Source organism: Phyllobates terribilis, unplaced genomic scaffold (genome assembly GCF_046119375.1).
Source record: "Phyllobates terribilis strain yellow unplaced genomic scaffold, ASM4611937v1 Scaffold_11__3_contigs__length_659146591, whole genome shotgun sequence".
Taxonomy (NCBI): Eukaryota; Metazoa; Chordata; class Amphibia; order Anura; family Dendrobatidae; genus Phyllobates; species Phyllobates terribilis.
Window position 1 is genome coordinate 596,511,245 of NW_027362771.1, and position 23,862 is coordinate 596,535,106.

The 23,862-nt window shown below is 45.4% G+C and overlaps 2 protein-coding genes across 4 annotated transcripts in view; both read right to left on the minus strand.

Moving 5' to 3' along the window:
* LOC141167078 (diacylglycerol O-acyltransferase 2-like) overlaps positions 1-17,089 on the minus strand; it is a 55,792-nt gene extending 38,703 nt beyond the window's left edge. The window contains exon 1 of one of the 3 annotated variants that reach the window (XM_073654420.1): positions 16,939-17,089. The gene's annotated coding sequence lies outside the window, so the exon portion shown is untranslated. Of the gene's footprint in view, positions 1-16,902 lie in introns of all 3 variants that reach the window. The other 2 variants (XM_073654418.1, XM_073654419.1) reach the window with 2 other exon arrangements.
* A 3,939-nt stretch (positions 17,090-21,028) lies between these two features.
* The window catches only part of LOC141167081 (2-acylglycerol O-acyltransferase 2-B-like), a 31,734-nt gene continuing 28,900 nt past the window's right edge, over positions 21,029-23,862 (minus strand). Inside the window, exon 8 of the mRNA XM_073654421.1 lies at positions 21,029-23,479. Coding sequence (XP_073510522.1) covers positions 23,325-23,479 — 155 coding nt within the window. The 3' untranslated portion in view covers positions 21,029-23,324. The remainder of the gene's footprint in view (positions 23,480-23,862) is intronic.

A 23,862-nucleotide genomic window follows, 5' to 3' on the forward strand; every position in this document is an offset into this window, starting at 1 on the left:
CAGATACAGCTTCTAGCGGACGCCATCCAGAGCAGAGCAACCGCCCCACCCCCAGGGCCGACTGATGACTCCCACATCGGGAAGGCGGTAAGACGGGCCATGCAGAAGATGACCCCCGGGATTGATGTAAAAGCATTTCTGACTGTTTTTAAGAGGGTGGCTGATCGGGAGAGACTTCCACAAGAACAGTGGGCAGAGGTTCTGGCACCATATTTGTCTGGGGAACCCCAAAAGGCATATTACGACTTGGCACTGCAGGATGCCAAGGAATACACCAAGCTAAAGACAGAGATCTTAGCACGCCTGAGAGTGAATATGGTGGTGAGAGCCCAACGAGTCCATCACTGGGCGTATGCCAGCAACAAACCCCCTCGCTCGCAGATGTTTGACCTACTGCATCTCATTCAGAAGTGGTTGCAGCCAGAGTCCTCCACTCGGACCCAAATGGTTGAGCGGGTGGTGATTGATAGATTTGTGCACTCCCTTCCCAAGCCAGTACAGACTTGGGTTGCCCAGGGCGATCCCCAGAACGCAGATGACTTCATCGGCCTGGTAGAGAGGTACCAGGTGGTTGAGAAATCCCTCAGGAAATCAGAAATAGTCACTTCTCCATACTGGGATATCCAAAAGGGGGCGGGTTCACCACGGAAGGGGTCTAGATCCACCACTGGGGGCGTCCCACTCCCACTGAAGGTGCCATAAGGACTGTTGCTAAAGATCTAGTCTGTTGGCGGTGTCACAAACCTGGACACATAGCCGCCAGGTGTCATATGTCGCTCGAGCCCATGGACTGCTGCCTAGGCAGACGGGTCTCCTATTATGCTTATGCCGCCTGTTGTGTGAACTGTCGACCCGACGAGGGGCAGCAGGCATGTGCCGTGTCTGTTAATGGGGTGATGGTGCTTGGACTGATGGATTCAGGGAGTCTAGTGACCCTAATCAGTGCCAACCTGCCCCACCAGCTGATCTCTGCCAAGACTGTGGGCGTTCGCTGCATACATGGGGACACCAAGGACTACCCTGTGGTCACAGTGACAGTGGGAACAGAATGGTGCCCAATCCCAGGAGGTCGGGGTGGTTAAGAATCTGATACATCCTGTCATATTGGGGCGTGATTTCCCGTTTTCTGGGACTTGTGGGGGAAAGGAACCGGACTGAGTCGCGTGGACAAATTCCGGGTCCCTAAGGGAATACCCCCATCGATATCTGAAGGGGATGAGTTCCCATTCTGTATCCTTGCCGGCGACGAGGACGAGACTGTGCCGAGGAGGCCGACCTCCCTGAATTAGAGGTGACAGGAGAGAACTTTGGGTCTGCTCACGTTCGGGACTTGAGCTTGAAGGGGGCATAGGAAAATGTTACTGTCTGTAATTGGGTTGCTCAAGAGCCGGGGGCAGACACCAGGTACCCACACTTCGCAGTTCAGGGGGAGTTATTGAATCGGGTGACCAAACCAAAGTGTGATGAAATAGTGGAGCAGCTATTAGTTCCAGGGCCATACCGACAGAGGGTATTAGATATGGCCCATTCACATGTTAAGGGGGGACACCTGGGGGGTCGAGAAAACTCAGGAGAGGATATTGAGGATGTTTTACTGGCCAGGGTGTTACCGGTAGATCCAGAACTATTGTAGATCCTACCCCACTTACCAGATAACCGCGCCCTCCTCCCACTTCAGTAGTTCTTTAATCCCCCTACCTGTGATAGAAATCTCCTTTGAGAGGATTGCCATGGTCCTAGTGGGGCCTATAGCCAAATCGTCCCGGGGCCACCAATACATCCTGGTGGTCATGGACTATGTGACCCGGTACCTGGAAGCAGTACCACTGAGGAACTCGTCGAGTAGGAGCATCGCCCGGGAACTTGTACATATATTTGCCAGGACCGGACTGCCAAACGAGATCCTAAAGGACCAAGGATCCCCGTTCATGAGCAAGGTAATGAAGGAACTGTGTAAAGTCCTTCAAATTACAAAGCTGCGAACCTCTGTTTACCATCCGCAGACAGACGGCCTGGTGGAGCGATTTAATAAAACCTTAAAAGCAATGCTCAAAAAGGTCATAGAGAAGGATGGCTGTGACTGGGACCACTTGCACCATTCCTGCTCTTCTTGGTAAGAGATTTCCCACAAGCATCTACAAGTTTCTCCCTGTTTGAGCCATTGTACGGACGACATCCGCAAGGGTTCCTGGATTTGGCAAGGAAACCTGGGAAGCCGAGGTTACTCCCCACCGGAACATCATAGAACATGTCACCCACATGCAGGAGAGGATGGCGAAAGAGATGCTTATCGTGAAGGCTCATCTCCTCTAAGCACAAGAGGCCCAGGCTAGGGTCTATAACCGATCAGCGAGGCAGAGACAGTTCCAGCCTAGGCATCGCGTACTGGTGCTTATTCCCACCGTCGAAAGCAAGTTCCTGGCCAAGTGGCAAGGCCCGTGTGAGGTGATGGAGAAACTCAGCGAAGTGAACTACAAAGTTCACCAGCCTGGCCGAAGAAAGCAGCACCAAGTGTACCATGTGAACTTGCTCAAGCCGTGGCGGGATCGGGAAACGCTGGGGGCTTTTTGCTTGGGAGCCAGTCTGAAAGCCAAAATTGAGGACGTCACGATAGGAGAGACTATATCGCCGGCACAGAAACAACAATGTAAGAGAGCTGCTGCAACGGAATCGTGACCTGTTCTCGGAGTTGCCAGGGCGTACGGAGGTGGTCGAGCATGACAAGCTGACGGAAACACATGTTAGGGTAAACCTCAAACCCTATAGGATTCCTGAAGCACGCCATGAGGTAATCTCAGCTGAAGTGAAGAGAATGCTGGACCTCGGCGTGATAGAGGAATCGAAGAGTGGATGGTCGAGTCCCATCGTTCTCTTGTCAAAGCACGATGGGGAGTGGAGATTTTGCAATGACTACCACAGGTTGAATGAGGTTTCCAAGTGTGACACATACCCGATGCTCCTCGTCGATGAACTCATCAAGAGGCTTGGACCTGCGAGATATATTACCACCCTCGACTTGACGAAGGGCTAATGGCAGATCCCCATGTCCCAGAGGGCCAAGGAGAAAACAGCTTTCTCAACACCTGATGGGTGCTTCCAGTACACCCGAATGCCTTTCGGACTGCAGGGGGCCCCAGCCACCTTCCAGAGGGCCATGGATCAGATCCTCAGCCCACATAAGAAGTATGCCGCAGCCTACCTTGATGACATTGTCATTTTTAGCCCAGACTGAACTAGTCATCTGCCAAAGGTACAGGCGATTCTGGATTCTCTAAGGAAGGCAAGATTTACGATGAATGAAAATGTGCCATTGGGAAGGAGGAGGCCAAGTACTTAGGCTACATCGTCGGGAGAGGCGAAATTAAGCCACAGGTCAATAAGATCGAGGCAATTCAGAACTGGCCGCAACGGCTCTCCAAGAAGCAGGTGAGAACATTTCTTGGAATCGTGGGATATTACCGGCGGTTTATCCCAAATTTTGCTATGTTTGCTGCACCACTGACTGACCTTCTGAAAGGCACAAAAATCAACGATGGCAAAATGGACCAATGAAACCGAGTTGGCATTCCAACAGCTGAAGCTGCACTGTGTAAGTGACGCACCCCCTGGGCTATGTTCAAGGGATACCCGGAGCCGGATCTCGATGGGGGTAGTAGTCCTTGTGGCGGTGACCCGGTCCGTGCCCAGGGTGTCAAACTAAGTGGCAGTCTATGGCAGTAGATGTTAACTTGGATGTCGACTACGCCACCCGTTGAGTGCGGCTTTGCAGCCGCCGCTGCAGAACAGTCCGCTGAGGCCGGTGGTATGGGTGCAGCGATGATGGTATAACCCCCAACGGGAGGGGTATGGCCTCAGGGCAGCAGGTGAAGATGATGGGGGTTGTGACGGTCAGTAAGAAGAGTCAGAGTCAGGAGATGCAGTTTCAGGGTTTTTACTCACGGTTGTTCTCTCAGTCACTCTGGCCTTGAGTGACCACCCGAGCCGTGCTGCGTCCACCAGGTCCTGGACTCGGCTAACCCCCAGGCAGTTCTGGAGCGTGGTCCTGAGCTCCCTTCTCTCTCTCTGTCTCTGGCCGTTCCCACCAGGGATCCACCTTTGGCCGGCTCCCTCGGGTCTCTTGGTGGTCAAACCTCCTCTGGGTTCCCTGACCCTATGCTTGGTGTGCCTTTCTGGTGGATTTGGTGAGGGTCGTGGCAAATCTTGACCACGACCTCCGGTTCCTGGCTGCGGATAAGTGGCCTCCACCAGTTCGGGTTCCGGTACCCGTGTCCGCCAACCCTTCACCCTTTCTGGTCTGTTTCTGGGTTCTTGGGGTTCCCTCTGTCTTTCTCTCTGGGTCCTTCTTTCTCCTCTCTCCTCTGCAGGCTTGGCTCTGGAGCTGGGCCCAGCCGGAGCCACAGCTCCCTGTCAGCCCTCCTGGCTGAACTCTTCTGCTCTGCTCCTCAGGCTAAAAAGACCCTGTCCTAAGATGGTGCCCACCTTATATACTCCCTCTATGTGTGAGCCCAGGTGACTAGCACCCAATGAGCTCCTAGCTTTACCCAGACTACTCCCCCTATCTGCCCCTACACTACTGGGATGTTCCACCCCCCTCCCACTCCAGCCAGGGACAGACGCTGTCGTACCTGCACATATACTTGGTGGGAGTACCGTAGTTCTGTCCTCCGGAAATGGGATGTATGTAGTGCATGCAGCCTACTGAGCTCAGTCCCACACTCCATCCTTACCCGGGAGTGGAATACCACACCTCTGGAGTGAGGTGCAATACCCCTGTAGCAGCCGAATCCTCAGGGTGCTACATTCCCCCCTGGTAAATCACAGCACGTCCTCGGGCTGCAAAAGAGCAAAAACATAAAACATACAAGCTTTTTAAAGTGCACTACATATAAAATATATAAACAGTAACCTTCAATCATCCCTTTATGGGAGGTACTTCTCTTTTAAAATGTTACGGACACATCATAAAATAATATTAACTCTTTCATCATAATAAAACTTTTCATATACAACATTTTTGACCTCTGGCCACTTGTGCAAATTGTGACCAGGTAAGTGCCACAGTCTCTGGTAGAAAAAACAGTTTCCTATAAAACCGGTAGGGGGCACTTTAGGAAGCGCAACTATTTACAAGGGATATGGCCGCTCTCAGTCCTCGGCCAGTGGGGAAAAGGGGATGGCTGCTCACAGTCCTCAGCCTGTGGGGAGATGGGACACACTGGAACAGTTCACTGGTCCCAACGGGGACTATAATGGTAACAGTTATTGTACCTTCACGGGTAACTATTTACAGTGCTCCTACTGTACATCAGTGGCGACGTCCTCCTGCTCCTTCCTCCGTGTACCCTTCAGACCCGTCCGGGTCCTCTTGCTCCTCCTGACACCTCAGCTCTTCCTCTGTCAGTCGGTGTACATGAAGGGCATAGGGTCCTTTGGCACATTGGTGCCGGGTGAAGGTGACCTCATCACCCAGGTAAAGGTCACGACCTCTGTGTCCCTCCGGTAGGTGGGACTCGACATCTCTTCTGGTCACGAAGACGTCGCCGGGGGTGTGATGATCTCTGATGAAGCCCCAACCGTGCTGCAGTTGGAATTTGATTACAGTCCTGGTGGCACGGGGACCGTGGGCTGCACGGGGGTTCCTTCAGGTCCGGCTCTTTTGTTCTGCACTCTTTACTTGCAGCCGCTCCTCGCGGACCCGTCTCTCTCTCCGTTCTCGCTCAAAGACTTCCAACTGCTGGCGGCAGCACTCCGCACGCTCAGTTGCAGCCGCCCGGGTCTCTTGAGTGAACCCGATGAGGTCTCCTCCTGCGGGGTCCCACTCAAACTGCGCCTCCTCTAACGAGAGCGGGGTCATCTTGATGGGCGCCGGAACCGGGATTAGGGGCTCATCCAGGGGTCTTTCTTTCCGGAGTCGGGGATGGTGGTACTCCGGTGGCCACGCAAAGGGCTGCCCATCCGGGCAAGTGTGTTGGGCAAGCAAGTCTTCACCCAGGTGCGGCACAGTGGAAGTTGAGGGCGCGGTGGTAGCAGCGGCGCCCGGGATCACTAGGCCTTACGACCAGGCTTGGGGTACCCTGAAGGTAAAGGGCACCGTGAAGACGGCGGCGCCCGGGGGCACTCGGCCTTGCGACCAGGCCAGTGGCGTCTCCTGCTTGGCCGCACTCAGGGTTGAGGCGCGTAACGTCACAGGGGGCGTGGTCGCGGCTCCTGCTTGGGGCCTAGTCTGGAGCGGTAGCGGTGCGGCAACGGGCACGATCGGTGGGATTTCGGGCTCTGCGACGGGGAGCGGGGGTAGACTTACGGTGGCTGGGCTTGGGGTAGTGACGTCCCCTTTACTTGCCTCCGTCTCTTCAGCTCCCTCTGCGGCGTCGTCTCCGGCCTCCGTCCCTTCTGCATCCTCTTCAGGGGCAGGCGTGCTCCTCGTTGTGGGTGGTGTGCTCCGCTGGCGGGTTCCAGCCTGCTGGGCCATCTCCCTGCTCCACTCCATCAGCGTTTCTCGCTGCACCTGGGCCATCCTCCGTGCGAGGCCCTCCAGCGCGGTCTGTGCACACTCCTGGTCTCGGGGGAGCTGTGCCAGGATCTCCACCAGGTCTTGTGGAGTGGTAGCTTGCATCAGGCTCCTGACCACAGGGTCGGTGCTGCCTGCGTCTCCCTCCATCTCCGGGTACGGCTCCTCCAGACTTCTCCAAGCTGCTCCCATCTTCTCTCTTTTGTTCTGTCTCCGCCCCCATTGAGGGCGGTCCTGGGGCAACTTGGTGATTGACAGCTCCAGGGGCAGTTCTCTCACACTGATGGACATCGCTAGCATCGCAGCCTCCGCTGGTGGGGGCGGTCTTCGTTTTTGGCGCCATTCTTGGTCCTGGCCCACGATGGGAGGTGGCCTCTTGCCACCCTCTGGCACGCCCATAATGGCGTCGGCTCTGCCAGGGCGGGAAATCTTCTCAGATGGCGGGAACCGCTTCCCAATGGCGGGAAACACTGCAAATGGCGGGAAAAGACTGCAGATGACGGGCAAATGGCGGGAACCGATCCGAGATGGCGTCCGATGGCGGGGACCCTCCGGAACCGGCGGGAGACTTCTTTTTGAGGTAAATGCGAACTTTTCTTCAGGCACGCAGTACCCGATGGTTGCGGGCACGTGATCCTGCCGACTACGCCAAAGTTGACGCACCCCCTGGGCTATGTTCAAGGGATACCCGGAGCCGGATCTCGATGGGGGTAGTAGTCTTTGTGGCAATGACCCGGTCCGTGCCCAGGGTGTCAAACTAAGTGGCAGTCTATGGCAGTAGATGTTAACTTGGATGTCGACTACGCCACCCGTTGAGTGCGGCTTTGCAGCCGCCGCTGCAGAACAGTCCGCTGAGGCCGGTGGTATGGGTGCAGCGATGATGGTATAACCCCCAACGGGAGGGGTATGGCCTCAGGGCAGCAGGTGAAGATGATGGGGGTTGTGACGGTCAGTAAGAAGAGTCAGAGTCAGGAGATGCAGTTTCAGGGTTTTTACTCACGGTTGTTCTCTCAGTCACTCTGGCCTTGAGTGACCACCCGAGCCGTGCTGCGTCCACCAGGTCCTGGACTCGGCTAACCCCCAGGCAGTTCTGGAGCGTGGTCCTGAGCTCCCTTCTCTCTCTCTGTCTCTGGCCGTTCCCACCAGGGATCCACCTTTGGCCGGCTCCCTCGGGTCTCTTGGTGGTCAAACCTCCTCTGGGTTCCCTGACCCTATGCTTGGTGTGCCTTTCTGGTGGATTTGGTGAGGGTCGTGGCAAATCTTGACCACGACCTCCGGTTCCTGGCTGCGGATAAGTGGCCTCCACCAGTTCGGGTTCCGGTACCCGTGTCCGCCAACCCTTCACCCTTTCTGGTCTGTTTCTGGGTTCTTGGGGTTCCCTCTGTCTTTCTCTCTGGGTCCTTCTTTCTCCTCTCTCCTCTGCAGGCTTGGCTCTGGAGCTGGGCCCAGCCGGAGCCACAGCTCCCTGTCAGCCCTCCTGGCTGAACTCTTCTGCTCTGCTCCTCAGGCTAAAAAGACCCTGTCCTAAGATGGTGCCCACCTTATATACTCCCTCTATGTGTGAGCCCAGGTGACTAGCACCCAATGAGCTCCTAGCTTTACCCAGACTACTCCCCCTATCTGCCCCTACACTACTGGGATGTTCCACCCCCCTCCCACTCCAGCCAGGGACAGACGCTGTCGTACCTGCACATATACTTGGTGGGAGTACCGTAGTTCTGTCCCCCGGAAATGGGATGTATGTAGTGCATGCAGCCTACTGAGCTCAGTCCCACACTCCATCCTTACCCGGGAGTGGAATACCACACCTCTGGAGTGAGGTGCAATACCCCTGTAGCAGCTGAATCCTCAGGGTGCTACATAAGCAGCCGGTCCTGGCCGCACCAGACTTTACTAAAGAGTTTGTGCTCCAGACAGACACCTCAGAAGTTCGCCTAGGAGCCGTGCTGTCACAGGAGATAAATGGGGAAGAGCATCCCATCCTGTATAGGAGCCGGAAGCTCTCGTCCTGTGAGAAAAATTATGCCATTGTGGACATAGAATGCTTAGCCATAAAATGGGCCATAGACACACTAAGCTATTACCTACTTGGCAGAAAGTTTAAATTGATGTCAGACCATGCCACTTTGAGATGGTTGAGGGAAAAGAAGGGGAAGAATGCCAGAGTAACTAGGTGGTTCTTGGGTCTCCAAGACTTTAATTTTCACGTCGAGCATAGACCCGGGAAGTTACACGCTAATGCTGATGCCCTCTCCAAAATTCCCTGCTTGGTGTCTGAAGGTGTCCAAACACCGGGCTTTGTGCAGAGGGGGGGGGGGGGGACGTGACAGAGTTACTGGTATTATATGCGAGGGGAGGTATGTGTCACTCAGGATGCTCTCCAGTGTGAACTGAGACCTACTGAATTTCTGCCAGAATGTTATATGCTGGGGGTTACCTCTTTTAAAGGGTGAGGTTTTATGGGAATGACGTAGAGATGGGAGGGAAGTCAGTCCCCATACCTCCACCTCAGGGTGTGGCTGAGCAAGTTTAAATGTTCAGTCCTGTTTTTTTTTCTCTGTGTTGTGTTTGGAGAGGCAAGGTCTCCAGACTGGACAGCCATAGCTCAGGAAGGAGCTGGAGGCTGGACATAACCTGTGTGGGCGAACCGCTTACACATATGGACTGTGCTATCGTTTATCTTTTGTTTTGTTGTTTTGCCAGTAAGGCTGTGCTTATTTTTGCTGGAGTTGCAGGGCTTTATGCCATACAGTAAAGCCTGCAGAGAAAATCCGGTTCCTGAGTCGACTTCCGAAAGTAGCGGAGCGAGTCGACTTTCCACAATACACACATCACCTGTACACAGTGATTATCACCTGTATATACAGACATCACCTGTATACAATGATTATCACCTGTATATGCAGACATGACCTGTATACAGTGACTATTACCTGTATATAAAGACATGACCTGTATACGGTGATTATCACCTATATATACAGAAGTCACCTGTATACAGTGATTATCACCTGTATATACAGATGTCACCTGTATACAGTGACTATTACCTGTATATAAAGACATGACCTGTATACAGTGATTATCACCTGTATATACAGATGTCACCTGTATACAGTGACTATTACCTGTATATAAAGACATGACCTGTATACAGTGATTATCACCTGTATATACAGAAGTCACCTGTATACAGTGATTATCACCTGTATATACAGAAGTCACCTGTATACAGTGATTATCAGCTGTATATACAGATGTCACCTGTATACAGTGATTATAACTTGTATATACAAACGTCACCTGTACACAGTGATTATCACCTGCATATACAGACATCACCTGTATACAATGATTATCACCTGTATATGCAGACATCACCATTACACAGTGATTGTCACCTGCATATACAGACATCACCTGTATACAGTGATTATCACCTGTATATACAGACATTACCTGTATACAGTGATTCTCACCGGTATATACAGACATCACCTGTACACAGTGATTCTCACCTGTATATACAGACATCACCTGTATACAGTGATTATCACCTGTATATACAGACATCACCTGTATACTGTGATTATCACCTGTATATACAGACATCACCTGTATACAATGATTATCACCTGTATATACAGACATCACCTGTACACAGTGATTATCACCTGTATATACAGACATCACCTGTATACTGTGATTATCACCGGTATATACAGACATCACCTGTACACAGTGATTCTCACCTGTATATACAGACGTCACCTGTATACAGTGATTATCACCTGTATATACAGACATCACCTGTATACAATGATTATCACCTGTATATACAGACATCACCTGTACACAGTGATTCTCACCTGTATATACAGACGTCACCTGTATACAGTGATTATCACCTGTATATACAGACATCACCTGTATACAATGATTATCACCTGTATATATAGACATCACCTGTACACAGTGATTATCACCTGCATATACAGACATCACCTGTATACAATGATTATCACCTATATATACAGATGTCACCTGTACACAGTGATTATCACCTGTATATACAGACGTCACCTGTATACAGTGATTATTACCAGTATATACAGACATCACCATTACACAGTGATTGTCACCTGTATATACAGACATCACCTGTATACAGTGATTATCACCTGTATATACAGACATCACCTGTATACAGTGATTATCACCTGTATATACAGACATTACCTGTATACAGTGATTCTCACCGGTATATACAGACATCACCTGTACACAGTGATTATCACATGTATATACAGACATCACCTGTACACAGTGATTATCACCTGTATATACAAACATCACCTGTGCACAGTGATTATCACCTGTATATACAGACGTCACCTGTATACAATGATTATCACCTGTATATACAGACATCACCTGTGCACAGTGATTATCACCTGTATATACAGACGTCACCTGTACACAGTGATTATTACCTGTATATACAGACATCACCATTACACAGTGATTGTCACCTGTATATACAGACATCACCTGTATACAGTGATTATCACCTGTATATGCAAACATCACCTGTACACAGTGATTATCACATGTATATACAGACATCACCTGTATACAATGATTATCACCTGTATATACAGACGTCACCTGTACACAGTGATTATTACCTGTATATACAGACATCACCATTACACAGTGATTGTCACCTGTATATACAGACATCACCTGTATACAGTGATTATCACCTGTATATACAAACATCACCTGTATATACAGACATCACCTGTATACAGTGATTATCACCTGTATATACAGACATCACCTGTATACAGTGATTCTCACCTGTATATATAGGCGTCACCTGTATACAGTGATTATCACCTGTATATACAGACATCACCTGTATACAGTGATTATCACCTGTATATACAGACATCACCTGTACACAGTGATTCTCACCTGTATATACAGACATCACCTGCACACAGTGATTATCACCTGTATATACAGACGTCACCTGTACACAGTGATTATCACCTGTATATACAGACATCACCTATATACAGTGATTATTACCTGTATATACAGACATCACCTGTATACAGTGATTATTACCTGTATATACAGACATCACCTGCACACAGTGATCATCACCTGTATATACAGACATCACCTGTACACAGTGATTATTACCTGTATATACAGACATCACCATTACACAGTGATTGTCACCTGTATATACAGACATCACCTGCATACAGTGATTATCACCTGTATATACAGACATCACCTGTATACAGTGATTATCACCTGTATATACAAACATCACCTGTATATACAGACATCACCTGTATACAGTGATTATCACCTGTATATACAGACATCACCTGTATACAGTGATTCTCACCTGTATATATAGGCGTCACCTGTATACAGTGATTATCACCTGTATATACAGACATCACCTGTATACAGTGATTATCACCTGTATATACAGACATCACCTGTACACAGTGATTCTCACCTGTATATACAGACATCACCTGTATACAGTGATTATTACCTGTATATACAGACATCACCTGCACACAGTGATTATCACCTGTATATACAGACGTCACCTGTACACAGTGATTATCACCTGTATATACAGACATCACCTGTATACAGTGATTATTACCTGTATATACAGACATCACCTGTATACAGTGATTATTACCTGTATATACAGACATCACCTGCACACAGTGATTATCACCTGTATATACAGACATCACCTGTACACAGTGATTATTACCTGTATATACAGACGTCACCTGTATACAGTGATTATCACCTGTATATACAGACATCACCTGTACACAGTGATTTTTACCTGTGTATACAGACGTCACCTGTATACAGTGATTATCACCTGTATATACAGACATCAACTGTACACAGTGATTGTCACCTGTATATACAGACGTCACCTGTATACAGTGATTATCACCTGTATATACAGACGTCACCTGTATACAGTGATTATCACCTGTATATACAGACATCACCTGTACACAGTGATTGTCACCTGTATATACAGACATCACCTGTACAAAGTGATTATCACCTGTATATACAGACATCTCCTGTACGCAGTGACTATCACCTTTATATACAGACATCACCTGTACAAAGTGATTATCACCTGTATATACAGACATCATCTGTACACAGTGATTATCACCTGTATATACAGACATCTCCTGTACGCAGTGATTATCACCTGTATATACAGACATCTCCTGTACGCAGTGATTCTCACCTGTATATACAGACATCACCTGTACACAGTGATTGTCACCTGTATATACAGACGTCACCTGTATACAGTGATTATCACCTGTATATACAGACATCACCTGTACACAGTGATTATCACCTGTATATACAGACATCACCTGTACACAGTGATTATCACCTGTATATACAGACATCACCTGTACACAGTGATTATCACCTGTATATACAGACATCACCTGTATATACAGACATCACCTGTACATACAGACATCACCTGTACACAGTGATTATCACCTGTATATACAGACATCACCTGTACACAGTGATTATCACCTGTATATACAGACGTCGCCTTCTCCTCTCACCTGTATATACAGACATCACCTGTACACAGTGATTATCACCTGTATATACAGACATCACCTGTATATACAGACATCACCTGTACATACAGATATCACCTGTACACAGTGATTATCACCTGTATATACAGACATCACCTGTACACAGTGATTATCACCTGTATATGCAGACATCAGCTGTATACAGTGATTATTACCTGTATATACAGACATCACCATTACACAGTGATTATCACCTGTATATACAGACATCACCTGTACACAGTGATTATCACCTGTATATACAGACATCACCTGTACACAGTGATTATCACCTGTATATACAGACGTCGCCTTCTCCTCTCACCTGTATATACAGACATCACCTGTACACAGTGATTATCACCTGTATATACAGACATCACCTGTATACAATGATTATCACCTGTATATACAGACATCACCTGTACACAGTGATTATCACCTGTATATACAGACATCGCCGTCTCCTCTCACCTGTATATACAGACATCACCTGTACACAGTGACTATCACCTGTATATACAGACATCACCTGTATACAATGATTATCACCTGTATATACAGACATCACCTGTACACAGTGACTATCACCTGTACATACAGACATCACCTGTACACAGTGATTATCACCTGTATATACAGACATCACCTGTACACAGTGATTATCACCTGTATATACAGACATCACCTGTACACAGTGATTATCACCTGTATATACAGACGTCGCCTTCTCCTCTCACCTGTATATACAGACATCACCTGTACACAGTGATTATCACCTGTATATACAGACATCACCTGTACACAGTGATTATCACCTGTATATACAGACATCACCTGTACACAGTGATTATCACCTGTATATACAGACGTCGCCTTCTCCTCTCACCTGTATATACAGACATCACCTGTACACAGTGATTATCACCTGTATATACAGACATCACCTGTATACAATGATTATCACCTGTATATACAGACATCACCTGTACACAGTGATTATCACCTGTATATACAGACATCGCCTGTATACAATGATTATCACCTGTATATACAGACATCACCTGTACACAGTGATTATCACCTGTATATACAGACATCGCCGTCTCCTCTCACCTGTATATACAGACATCACCTGTACACAGTGACTATCACCTGTATATACAGACATCACCTGTATACAATGATTATCACCTGTATATACAGACATCACCTGTACACAGTGATTATCACCTGTATATACAGACATCGCCGTCTCCTCTCACCTGTATATACAGACATCACCTGTACACAGTGACTATCACCTGTATATACAGACATCACCTGTACACAGTGATTATCACCTGTATATACAGACATCACCATTACACAGTGACTATCACCTGTATATACAGACATCACCGTCTCCTCTCACCTGTATATACAGACATCACCTGTACACAGTGACTATCACCTGTATATATAGACATCACCTGTACACAGTGACTATCACCTGTATATACAGACATCACCTGTACACAGTGATTATCACCTGTATATACAGACATCGCCGTCTCCTCTCACCTGTATATACAGACATCACCTGTATATACAGACGTCGCCTCTCACCTGTATATACAGACATCACCTGTACACAGTGACTATCACCTGTATATACAGACATCACCTGTACACAGTGACTATCACCTGTATATACAGACATCACCTGTACACAGTGACTATCACCTGTATATACAGACATCACCTGTACACAGTGACTATCACCTGTATATACAGACATCACCTGTACACAGTGATTATCACCTGTATATACAGACATCGCCGTCTCCTCTCACCTGTATATACAGACATCACCTGTATATACAGACGTCGCCTCTCACCTGTATATACAGACATCACCTGTACACAGTGACTATCACCTGTATATACAGACATCACCTGTACACAGTGACTATCACCTGTATATACAGACATCACCTGTACACTGTGATTATCACCTGTATATACAGACATCGCCGTCTCCTCTCACCTGTATATACAGACATCACCTGTATATACAGACGTCGCCTCTCACCTGTATATACAGACATCACCTGTACACAGTGACTATCACCTGTATATACAGACATCACCTGTACACAGTGACTATCACCTGTATATACAGACATCACCTGTACACAGTGACTATCACCTGTATATACAGACATCACCTGTACACAGTGACTATCACCTGTATATACAGACATCACCTGTACACAGTGACTATCACCTGTATATACAGACATCACCTGTACACAGTGACTATCACCTGTATATACAGACATCACCTGTACACAGTGATTCTCACCTGTATATACAGACATCAGCTGTATACAGTGATTATCACCTGTATATACAGACATCACCTGTACACAGTGACTATCACCTGTATATACAGACATCACCTGTACACTGTGATTATCACCTGTATATACAGACATCGCCGTCTCCTCTCACCTGTATATACAGACATCACCTGTATATACAGACGTCGCCTCTCACCTGTATATACAGACATCACCTGTACACAGTGACTATCAACTGTATATACAGACATCACCTGTACACAGTGACTATCACCTGTATATACAGACATCACCTGTACACAGTGACTATCACCTGTATATACAGACATCACCTGTACACAGTGACTATCACCTGTATATACAGACATCACCTGTACACAGTGACTATCACCTGTATATACAGACATCACCTGTATACAATGATTATCACCTGTATATACAGACATCACCTGTACACAGTGACTATCACCTGTATATACAGACATCACCTGTATACAATGATTATCACCTGTATATACAGACATCACCTGTACACAGTGACTATCACCTGTATATACAGACATCACCTGTACACAGTGACTATCACCTGTATATACAGACATCACCTGTACACAGTGACTATCACCTGTATATACAGACATCACCTGTATACAATGATTATCACCTGTATATACAGACATCACCTGTACACAGTGACTATCACCTGTATATACAGACATCACCTGTACACAGTGATTATCACCTGTATATACAGACATCACCTGTATACAATGATTATCACCTGTATATACAGACATCACCTGTATACAGTGACTATCACCTGTATATACAGACATCACCTGTACACAGTGACTATCACCTGTATATACAGACATCACCTGTACACAGTGACTATCACCTGTATATACAGACATCACCTGTACACAGTGATTATCACCTGTATATACAGACATCGCCGTCTCCTCTCACCTGTATATACAGAGATCACCTGTATATACAGACGTCGCCTCTCACCTGTATATACAGACATCACCTGTACACAGTGACTATCACCTGTATATACAGACATCACCTGTACACAGTGACTATCACCTGTATATACAGACATCACCTGTACACAGTGATTATCACCTGTATATACAGACATCGCCGTCTCCTCTCACCTGTATATACAGAGATCACCTGTATATACAGACGTCGCCTCTCACCTGTATATACAGACATCACCTGTACACAGTGACTATCACCTGTATATACAGACATCACCTGTACACAGTGATTATCACCTGTATATACAGACATCGCCGTCTCCTCTCACCTGTATATACAGAGATCACCTGTATATACAGACGTCGCCTCTCACCTGGGTGCAGGTCGCCCCGTCCTCTCCGTATCTCACCTGTGCCGGTGTCAGCGCCCCCGGTGCTCTGCGGCGTGCATGGCGTGGCGCGGTGCAGCACGGAGTGTGTATTGCGCCCTGCGGTGTCAGCGTCTCATTATCTGATGCTCTGAACTTTGCTCTTGTTTCACTAATGCATTACAAGGACTGTGCCGGGGACACACGCAGACTTAACCCTTAGGTTACCACAACCATAGACATCTATACGTCCTGCATTTAACTCATTATCTGCCAAAGACCCTCAATGTTGGCCACGATTGCTTATAGACCGCTGCTGCTAATCATACATGCACAATGTGTGACCCAGAGGATCTGTTGCCGCCATTTCACACTAGATTGTAAATTTAAAGGGACGCTACTATTTCTCTCGGTTTGCTGTGTGTTTGCATACACTCTATATTTCTCTGTTATCAGCTGTGTCATTTTATGTAGCGACTGCTCACTTTTGTGATTTGACCATTTTTAGGGTCAGCGGCCCTTTAAGACCCAGGTAGTATTGGAGCTGTCTTTTATCTCTATGGCTGCAGCTTCTTCCTTGCGGCACAATTTTAGGTTTTCTATGGTTTTGAGGGCTGCACTTTTGAACTCTGCCCCACACACGTCTCATATAATCTTTGGCGGTGTATTGTACCAGCAGATACCGCAGGAAACCAGCGCAGGGTCCTAAATCCTGCAAACGCAGGCGGAATGGATTGCTGTTTCCATTACTATTCTCACAGTGCTATTTGTGCGTTGTATAGCGGCACTATTTAAATATTGGTTTTAAGCATCTTTTACTTAAACATTGCTTTTATGCAGTGTATGGCGGTATTATTTTTTACTGTTTTTAGTATTATATAGCTACTGCTTTCTGTGCATTGTTTGGCAGCACTATTTGATGATGGTCATTTAGCATTTTTTACTTAGATGGTGCTTTTGTGCATCGTATGGCGGTATTATTTGTTTACTGTTTTTAGCATTATTTAGATACAGCTATTTGTGTATTATATGGTGGCACTATTTAATGATTGTTTTTTTTTTACTTAGACAGTGCTTTTGTGCAGTGTATGGCGGTATTTGTTTTTAGTATTATTTGTGCAGTGGATGGCGGTATTTTTGGTTGACTGTTTCTCGGTGTTATTTTGTACTGTACTATTTTTTCTATTATTTGGAAATAGCTCTTTGTGCATTGTTTGGTGGTATTTTATGATGACATTTCTTTAGCATTATTTGGTTAGTGCTACTCGTGCACTGCATGGTAGTGTTATTTTGTTATTGCTTTTCAGTATTATTTGGACAGTGCTCTGTTGCATTATTTGGCGGTATTTTATGATTACAGTTTAGCATTATTTGGTTAGTGCTATCTGCGCATTGTATGGCAGCATTATTCTATCATTGTTATTTAGTATTATTTGGACAGTGCTGTGAGTGCATTATGATGCGCTATTATTTCATGACTGTTTTTAGTATTATTTATAGAATACGCTTGTGAATTGTGTAACGGTATTTTTTTTATTACTGTTAAGTATTATTTGTACAGTGTTACTTGTGTATCATATGGTGGTATTTACTTACTGTTTTCTAGCATTATTTGGACAATGCTTTTTGTGCAGTGTATGGCGCCATTATTATTGTTTTTAGCATTATTTTGACAGTGTTATTAATTCATTATACGGTGGTAAAATTAATTTTTTACTATTCTACTGTCCTAATAATGCATGGTATTACAGTATTATTTAATTACTATTTTGGTATTCTTTGTACAGTGTTACTTGTGCATCATATGGTGGCATTATTTACTTGCTGTTTTCTAGCATTATTTGGATGGTGTTTTTTTGCAGTGTATGGCAGTATTATTTATTGTTTTTAGTAATATTTTGACAGTGTTATTAATTCATTATAGGAAGGTAAAATGTGTTTAATATTTTTTATTAATATTTAGACAGTGCCATTTATGCATTGCATTACGGTATTATTTAATTACTGTTTTGGTATTTGCACAGTGCTACTTGTCTATCATAGCTGTTATTAAGCACAAAATTGTATTCCTTAAGCCAAGGCTCCACTATCAGTATTTGGTCAGTATTCGGTCAGTATTCTTTCTCAGGAGTCGGAGCCAAAACCAGGAGTGGGTGATAAATGCAGAATTGGTGACTTGTTTCTATTATACCTTTTCTTTGATTGTTCCTCACCTGGTTTTGGCTTCCACTCCTAAGAAAAAATAGTGACCGAATACTGATAGTGTGACCGTGGCCTTACTAGGAACCTGTGTCTGCTTATCTTGGCTCAGGCAATAGCTTGAGCCGAGATAAGTAGAAATCCCAGTGTGATCCCAAGGAGGCCAGAAACCTGCTGTAGAGGAGAAGGACTATCATTTCTTCCTGTCTCTCAATGCTTATCTGGTCCACGTGCTATTTATAATGCTGCTCTCCTCCTATGTGGCAAAGTAACCTTTGGGCCCTCCGATGCAGGGCTCGGGTGTGACTGCTTCTTCTGTGCTGGCTCTTCCCCAGACAGAAAAAAAAAAAAGCTAAATCTTTTTGTTTTTCCTTTTTTTTCTACAGAAAGTTAACTCAAAAAGTTTTAAAAATGTATTCAACTTTTTTGTTTTTGTTTTAAGCCTGAGATAAAAACTCGTGCCATAGTCGCAATGGGCATTGCGGGTGCCAATGAATGTACTGCAAAAATCGTCCTTGTGACACCAAGTCTGAGTTTCCATTGATTTGAGTCCTTTCCTATCTCACCTCCTGCACTTTGTATTTTGCAGCCGTCCTTCCTCATTGTCCTTCCCATTGATCGATTCTTACCTCTGGCCCCAGATTACATGGAGGAAAATTTGCCCTTATGCAATGATTAAAGGGGCATTCACACTAAAAGAGTTTCAGAGTTACACAATAACTTTCCAGAGGGCTCAGGCTGCCGATCACCCGATGGACGAGCAAAACGCTCATCGTTCTCGACAGCGCATCGTCATGTGTAAACAGTGCTCGTGCTGCCGAGAACAGTGGCGTCCATTGCACGCTGAATTATCTAAGAGATCGTTCAGAGCAGACTGCCTGTGTAAATGGGTCATTACCCGACCGGTAGATATTTACCGATCGGCGATCATTTCGTGACGCAATCTGGTTAATGTAAACAGACCCTTAAGCTATGTTCACACGTTGCATTTTTGTTGCATTCTTTTCTGCAGGTAAAACCTGCTTTCTTGGCAGTAAAGAAGCTGCTTAAAAAAAGCAGGTTTTGCTGCGTTTTTCGTTGCTTTGTTGCTGTGTCTTTTGCTGCGTTTTTTAGGATCCTAAAGTTCAGCTTTGCTTCCACCACAGAAGCATGAACACAGGTCACCAATGCAAGACATATGGGAAACCATAAAACCATTTTTGGAAAAATGGACAATTTAATCAAATTATTTAGTGGAAAAAGATTTTAATGCCTAAAAAAAAATAGTGACTATTCTGAACAAAAAAATTCATACCAGTTAATGAAAAAAATACACAATTACAAATGTAACAGCGGGGGGAGATGAATTGGTCAGGAATAGTTTACCTAAGACAATGGCAGAGCATGGAGTTTGTAGGACATTGTTTACTTTCACACTTTGGTTAGCCACAGGCATTGTTCAATTTCACACCTTGGTTGGCCAATGTTTACTTTGTACACATCACTGATTTAATTAAACTGCCCTAATCCTAATTAAATTGTACTAATCCTAACAGCCATTCTCAGGTGAGGAGACCAAGACATTATGGTTTAAACTTGGTAAAATCACAAAAATAAATGTGTTTCACATACTGCTGTACCTGCTTTTTTTCATTAAAAATGCAGCAAAACTTGATACCTGCATCTTTGCGGAAAGAAGTGACATTCTGCGGTTTTCAAAAAACGCAGCAGTTTTTCAATTCAGTCAGGAAAAAAAAAACAATGTGTGTGCATGAGATTTCTGAAATCTCCTAGCTTTTGCTGGTACTTTAAAATGCAGCTTAAAATGAGCATAAAAGAAAAGCAGCAAAAATGCAACATGTGAACATAGCCTAAATGTTATGACAAATATAAAACTAAAAAGAACTGCAACAAAAAAAAGAAACAAAAAAAAAATCACAAACACATCTGACAATAGCTTCTTTGACACTTTATTTTCATCACCACTGAAAAATATCAATTTTTTTTTTTTTTATTTACAAGAATTAAGTAAGAAAAAAATAAAAAAAATGTTTATTCTTCTTTAGTAGATTTTTTTTGGACCCCCTCGGGTGTTCTGATGCCAATAATACTTCAGCCCCACCTTGAGGTACACTCCTGGGCAGATTTAATTAATTTCGTTAGCAGATGCTATTGTACCAGAATGTGTGGGCGATGGCTAGTGGCCAGAGGGGCACCACAAACAGTCAATAAGTGAATCTCACATGTATCTAATTAACCCAAATCAGGCATAGTATCAGTTAAAAGTTTGGACACCCCTATTCATTCAATGGTTTTCCTTGTTCTTATAGGAATGTGCACATTGTAGATTCAGACTGAAGGCAGAAAAACCACAAAGACGTAAAGAAACTCAAACCTGAACATGTGTTATACCTTAGATTCCTCACAGTGCCCCCCATTTACTCTGATGACAGCTTTACACCCACTTGTCATTCTCTCCATCAGCTTCATCAGGAATGGCTTCCAACAGTCGTGAAGGAGTCCCCAGAGGTGCTGAATATTTGTTGGCTGCTTTGCCTTCAGGCAGCGTCCAGCTCATCCCAAACCACCTCACTTGGATTTAGGTCGGGTAACTGTGTGTCCCATGTCCTCCGGGGCAGTCTCCATCCCTCTCATTCTTGGCCCCTCACCATTACATGTCCTGGAGGTGTTTTGGGTCAATGTCCTCTTGCAACACAAATGATGGTCCCACTAAGTGCAAACCAGATGGGATGGTCGTTGCAGAATGCTGTGTCTGTGCATTATTTATGAGGGCTGTTGTCTGAGGTGGTTATGTCAATTTGTGGTTTCTGAGGCTAGTAATCGATGAACTTATCCTCTGCAGCAGAGTTAGTTCTTGGTCTTCCTTTCCTGATACTGGGCCTCATAAAGACCAGTTTCATCATAATAATTGATGATTTTCATGACTGCCCTTGCTTGTGGATACCTTTAAGGTTCTAGCCATTTTCTGGATCGACTGACCTCCATGTCTTAAAGTAAAGATGGACTCTCATTTCTTTTTACTTTGTTGAGTTGTTCTTGCCATATTCAGGCTTAGAACAGTTGTGAAATAGGGCTCAGGACTGTATGGATCTGTGTACCCAACACTGCCTCTGCCAAACACACCTGAAGGTCACTAACACTTTCTGAAGGCCGTTGATTCCACAAATTAACTCTTGACAAGGCATACCTGTCCATTTGAGGCTATTCCAGGTGAGACCTGATGAAGCTGTTGAGAGGAAGTAATGGGGAGGGGGTGTAAAGCTGACATCAGACTAAAAGGGGTACTGTGAGTAATCTAAGGTATATCACATATTCTGGCTTGTTTCACCTGTGTTTTTAACTCCTTGTTTCCATGTTTGTTTTTTCGTCGTTTTGCTGCCTTCAACCTAAATTTACAATGTGTACATTCCAAAAAGAATAAGAAAAACCATGGCATGAAATGGAGTGTCCAAACTTTTGACTGACACTGTATGTAATGGACATAGTGTCCCAAGTGTCATGGTATAATGGTAGGAGGCACATGACCTTAAAAGCTTAAAAAGGCACAGATCTTGCAAAGTCCACCCCTGGGACTGGCAACCACACCAGCCCTAGTGTGTTCATTGTATGTGATTGACCATGACTACATTTCTTGAGAGACTTCTAGGTAAAAATTGTTGAATTCTAGACAAAAATGGTTGAGAGACTTCTAGACGAAAGGTCTTGACAAGCTCAGAGGAGAGGTCTTGAGAGACTTCTCAATGAAAGTTTGAGTTCTTGAGAGACTTCTAGATGAAAGGTCTTGGCAAGTTCACATGAGAGGTCTTGAGGGACTTCTAGATGAGAGTTTTTCAGTTCTAGAGAAGTGTTCTTGAGAAACTTCTAGACGAGAGATCTTGACAAGCTCAAAGGAGAGGTCTTGAGAGACTTCTAGACAAGAGTTCTTGAGAAACTTATGAATGAGAGGTCTTCAGAAACTCAGAGGATAGGTCTTGAGAGACTTCTATGTGAAAATTCTTGAGTTCTACACAAAAGTTCTTGAGAGATTTCTAGACGAGAGTCTTCGAGAGAGAATTTGAAATAAGAGCTCTTGGGCTCCAGACAAGAGTTCTTGAGTTATAGACCTTCATAATCTTAACTGAAGAACGGTCTTCTTCTAGAGCAGTAGACATTGGAATCTTCCAATTATCTCCCCTTCGTAGATTCACTCAGTAATATGTATGCATCGACTCGTGATCTTCATTGCTGTTTCAGAGGAGCACGAGTTGACGATCTTCTTCAATTCCGTATTTTATCTTGTGGGTCTCAAAAAGTTCCTTCAGCTTCTCTACATAGAGAGCATGGAGGGACACAATGTCCTCGGGAGAAGGAGATGGGTTCTTCACTACCGGGATAGGAGGCCCCACTGAAAGAGAGAAAAGTGAAGAGGAGATATAGAGCAGAGCTACAAATACTAATAGCTGGAGAATAAACCACAAGCTAAATCAAGCTACCCTGTTACACTGTGTCATAAAAAATATTAAACTCTTAAGCCCCTAGAGAGGGGGAATTCACCCCCCTCCCTCCTCCCCTCCCACACAGAGCTGTAGTACAAGACAAGAACTAGCAATCTAAGCTACCTGTATGTAAAATGGCACAGTAGACATAGGGAAGTGACAAATCCTAATTAAAATGCAGGAAGTCCTTTTGAAGCCCAGGTGACTGAAAGAAGATGTCTTTTGTGAGAAAGACTGAGATTTAGAATGGACAGGTAATTATACAAAAGGTCTTTTCAAATAATAGGGACAT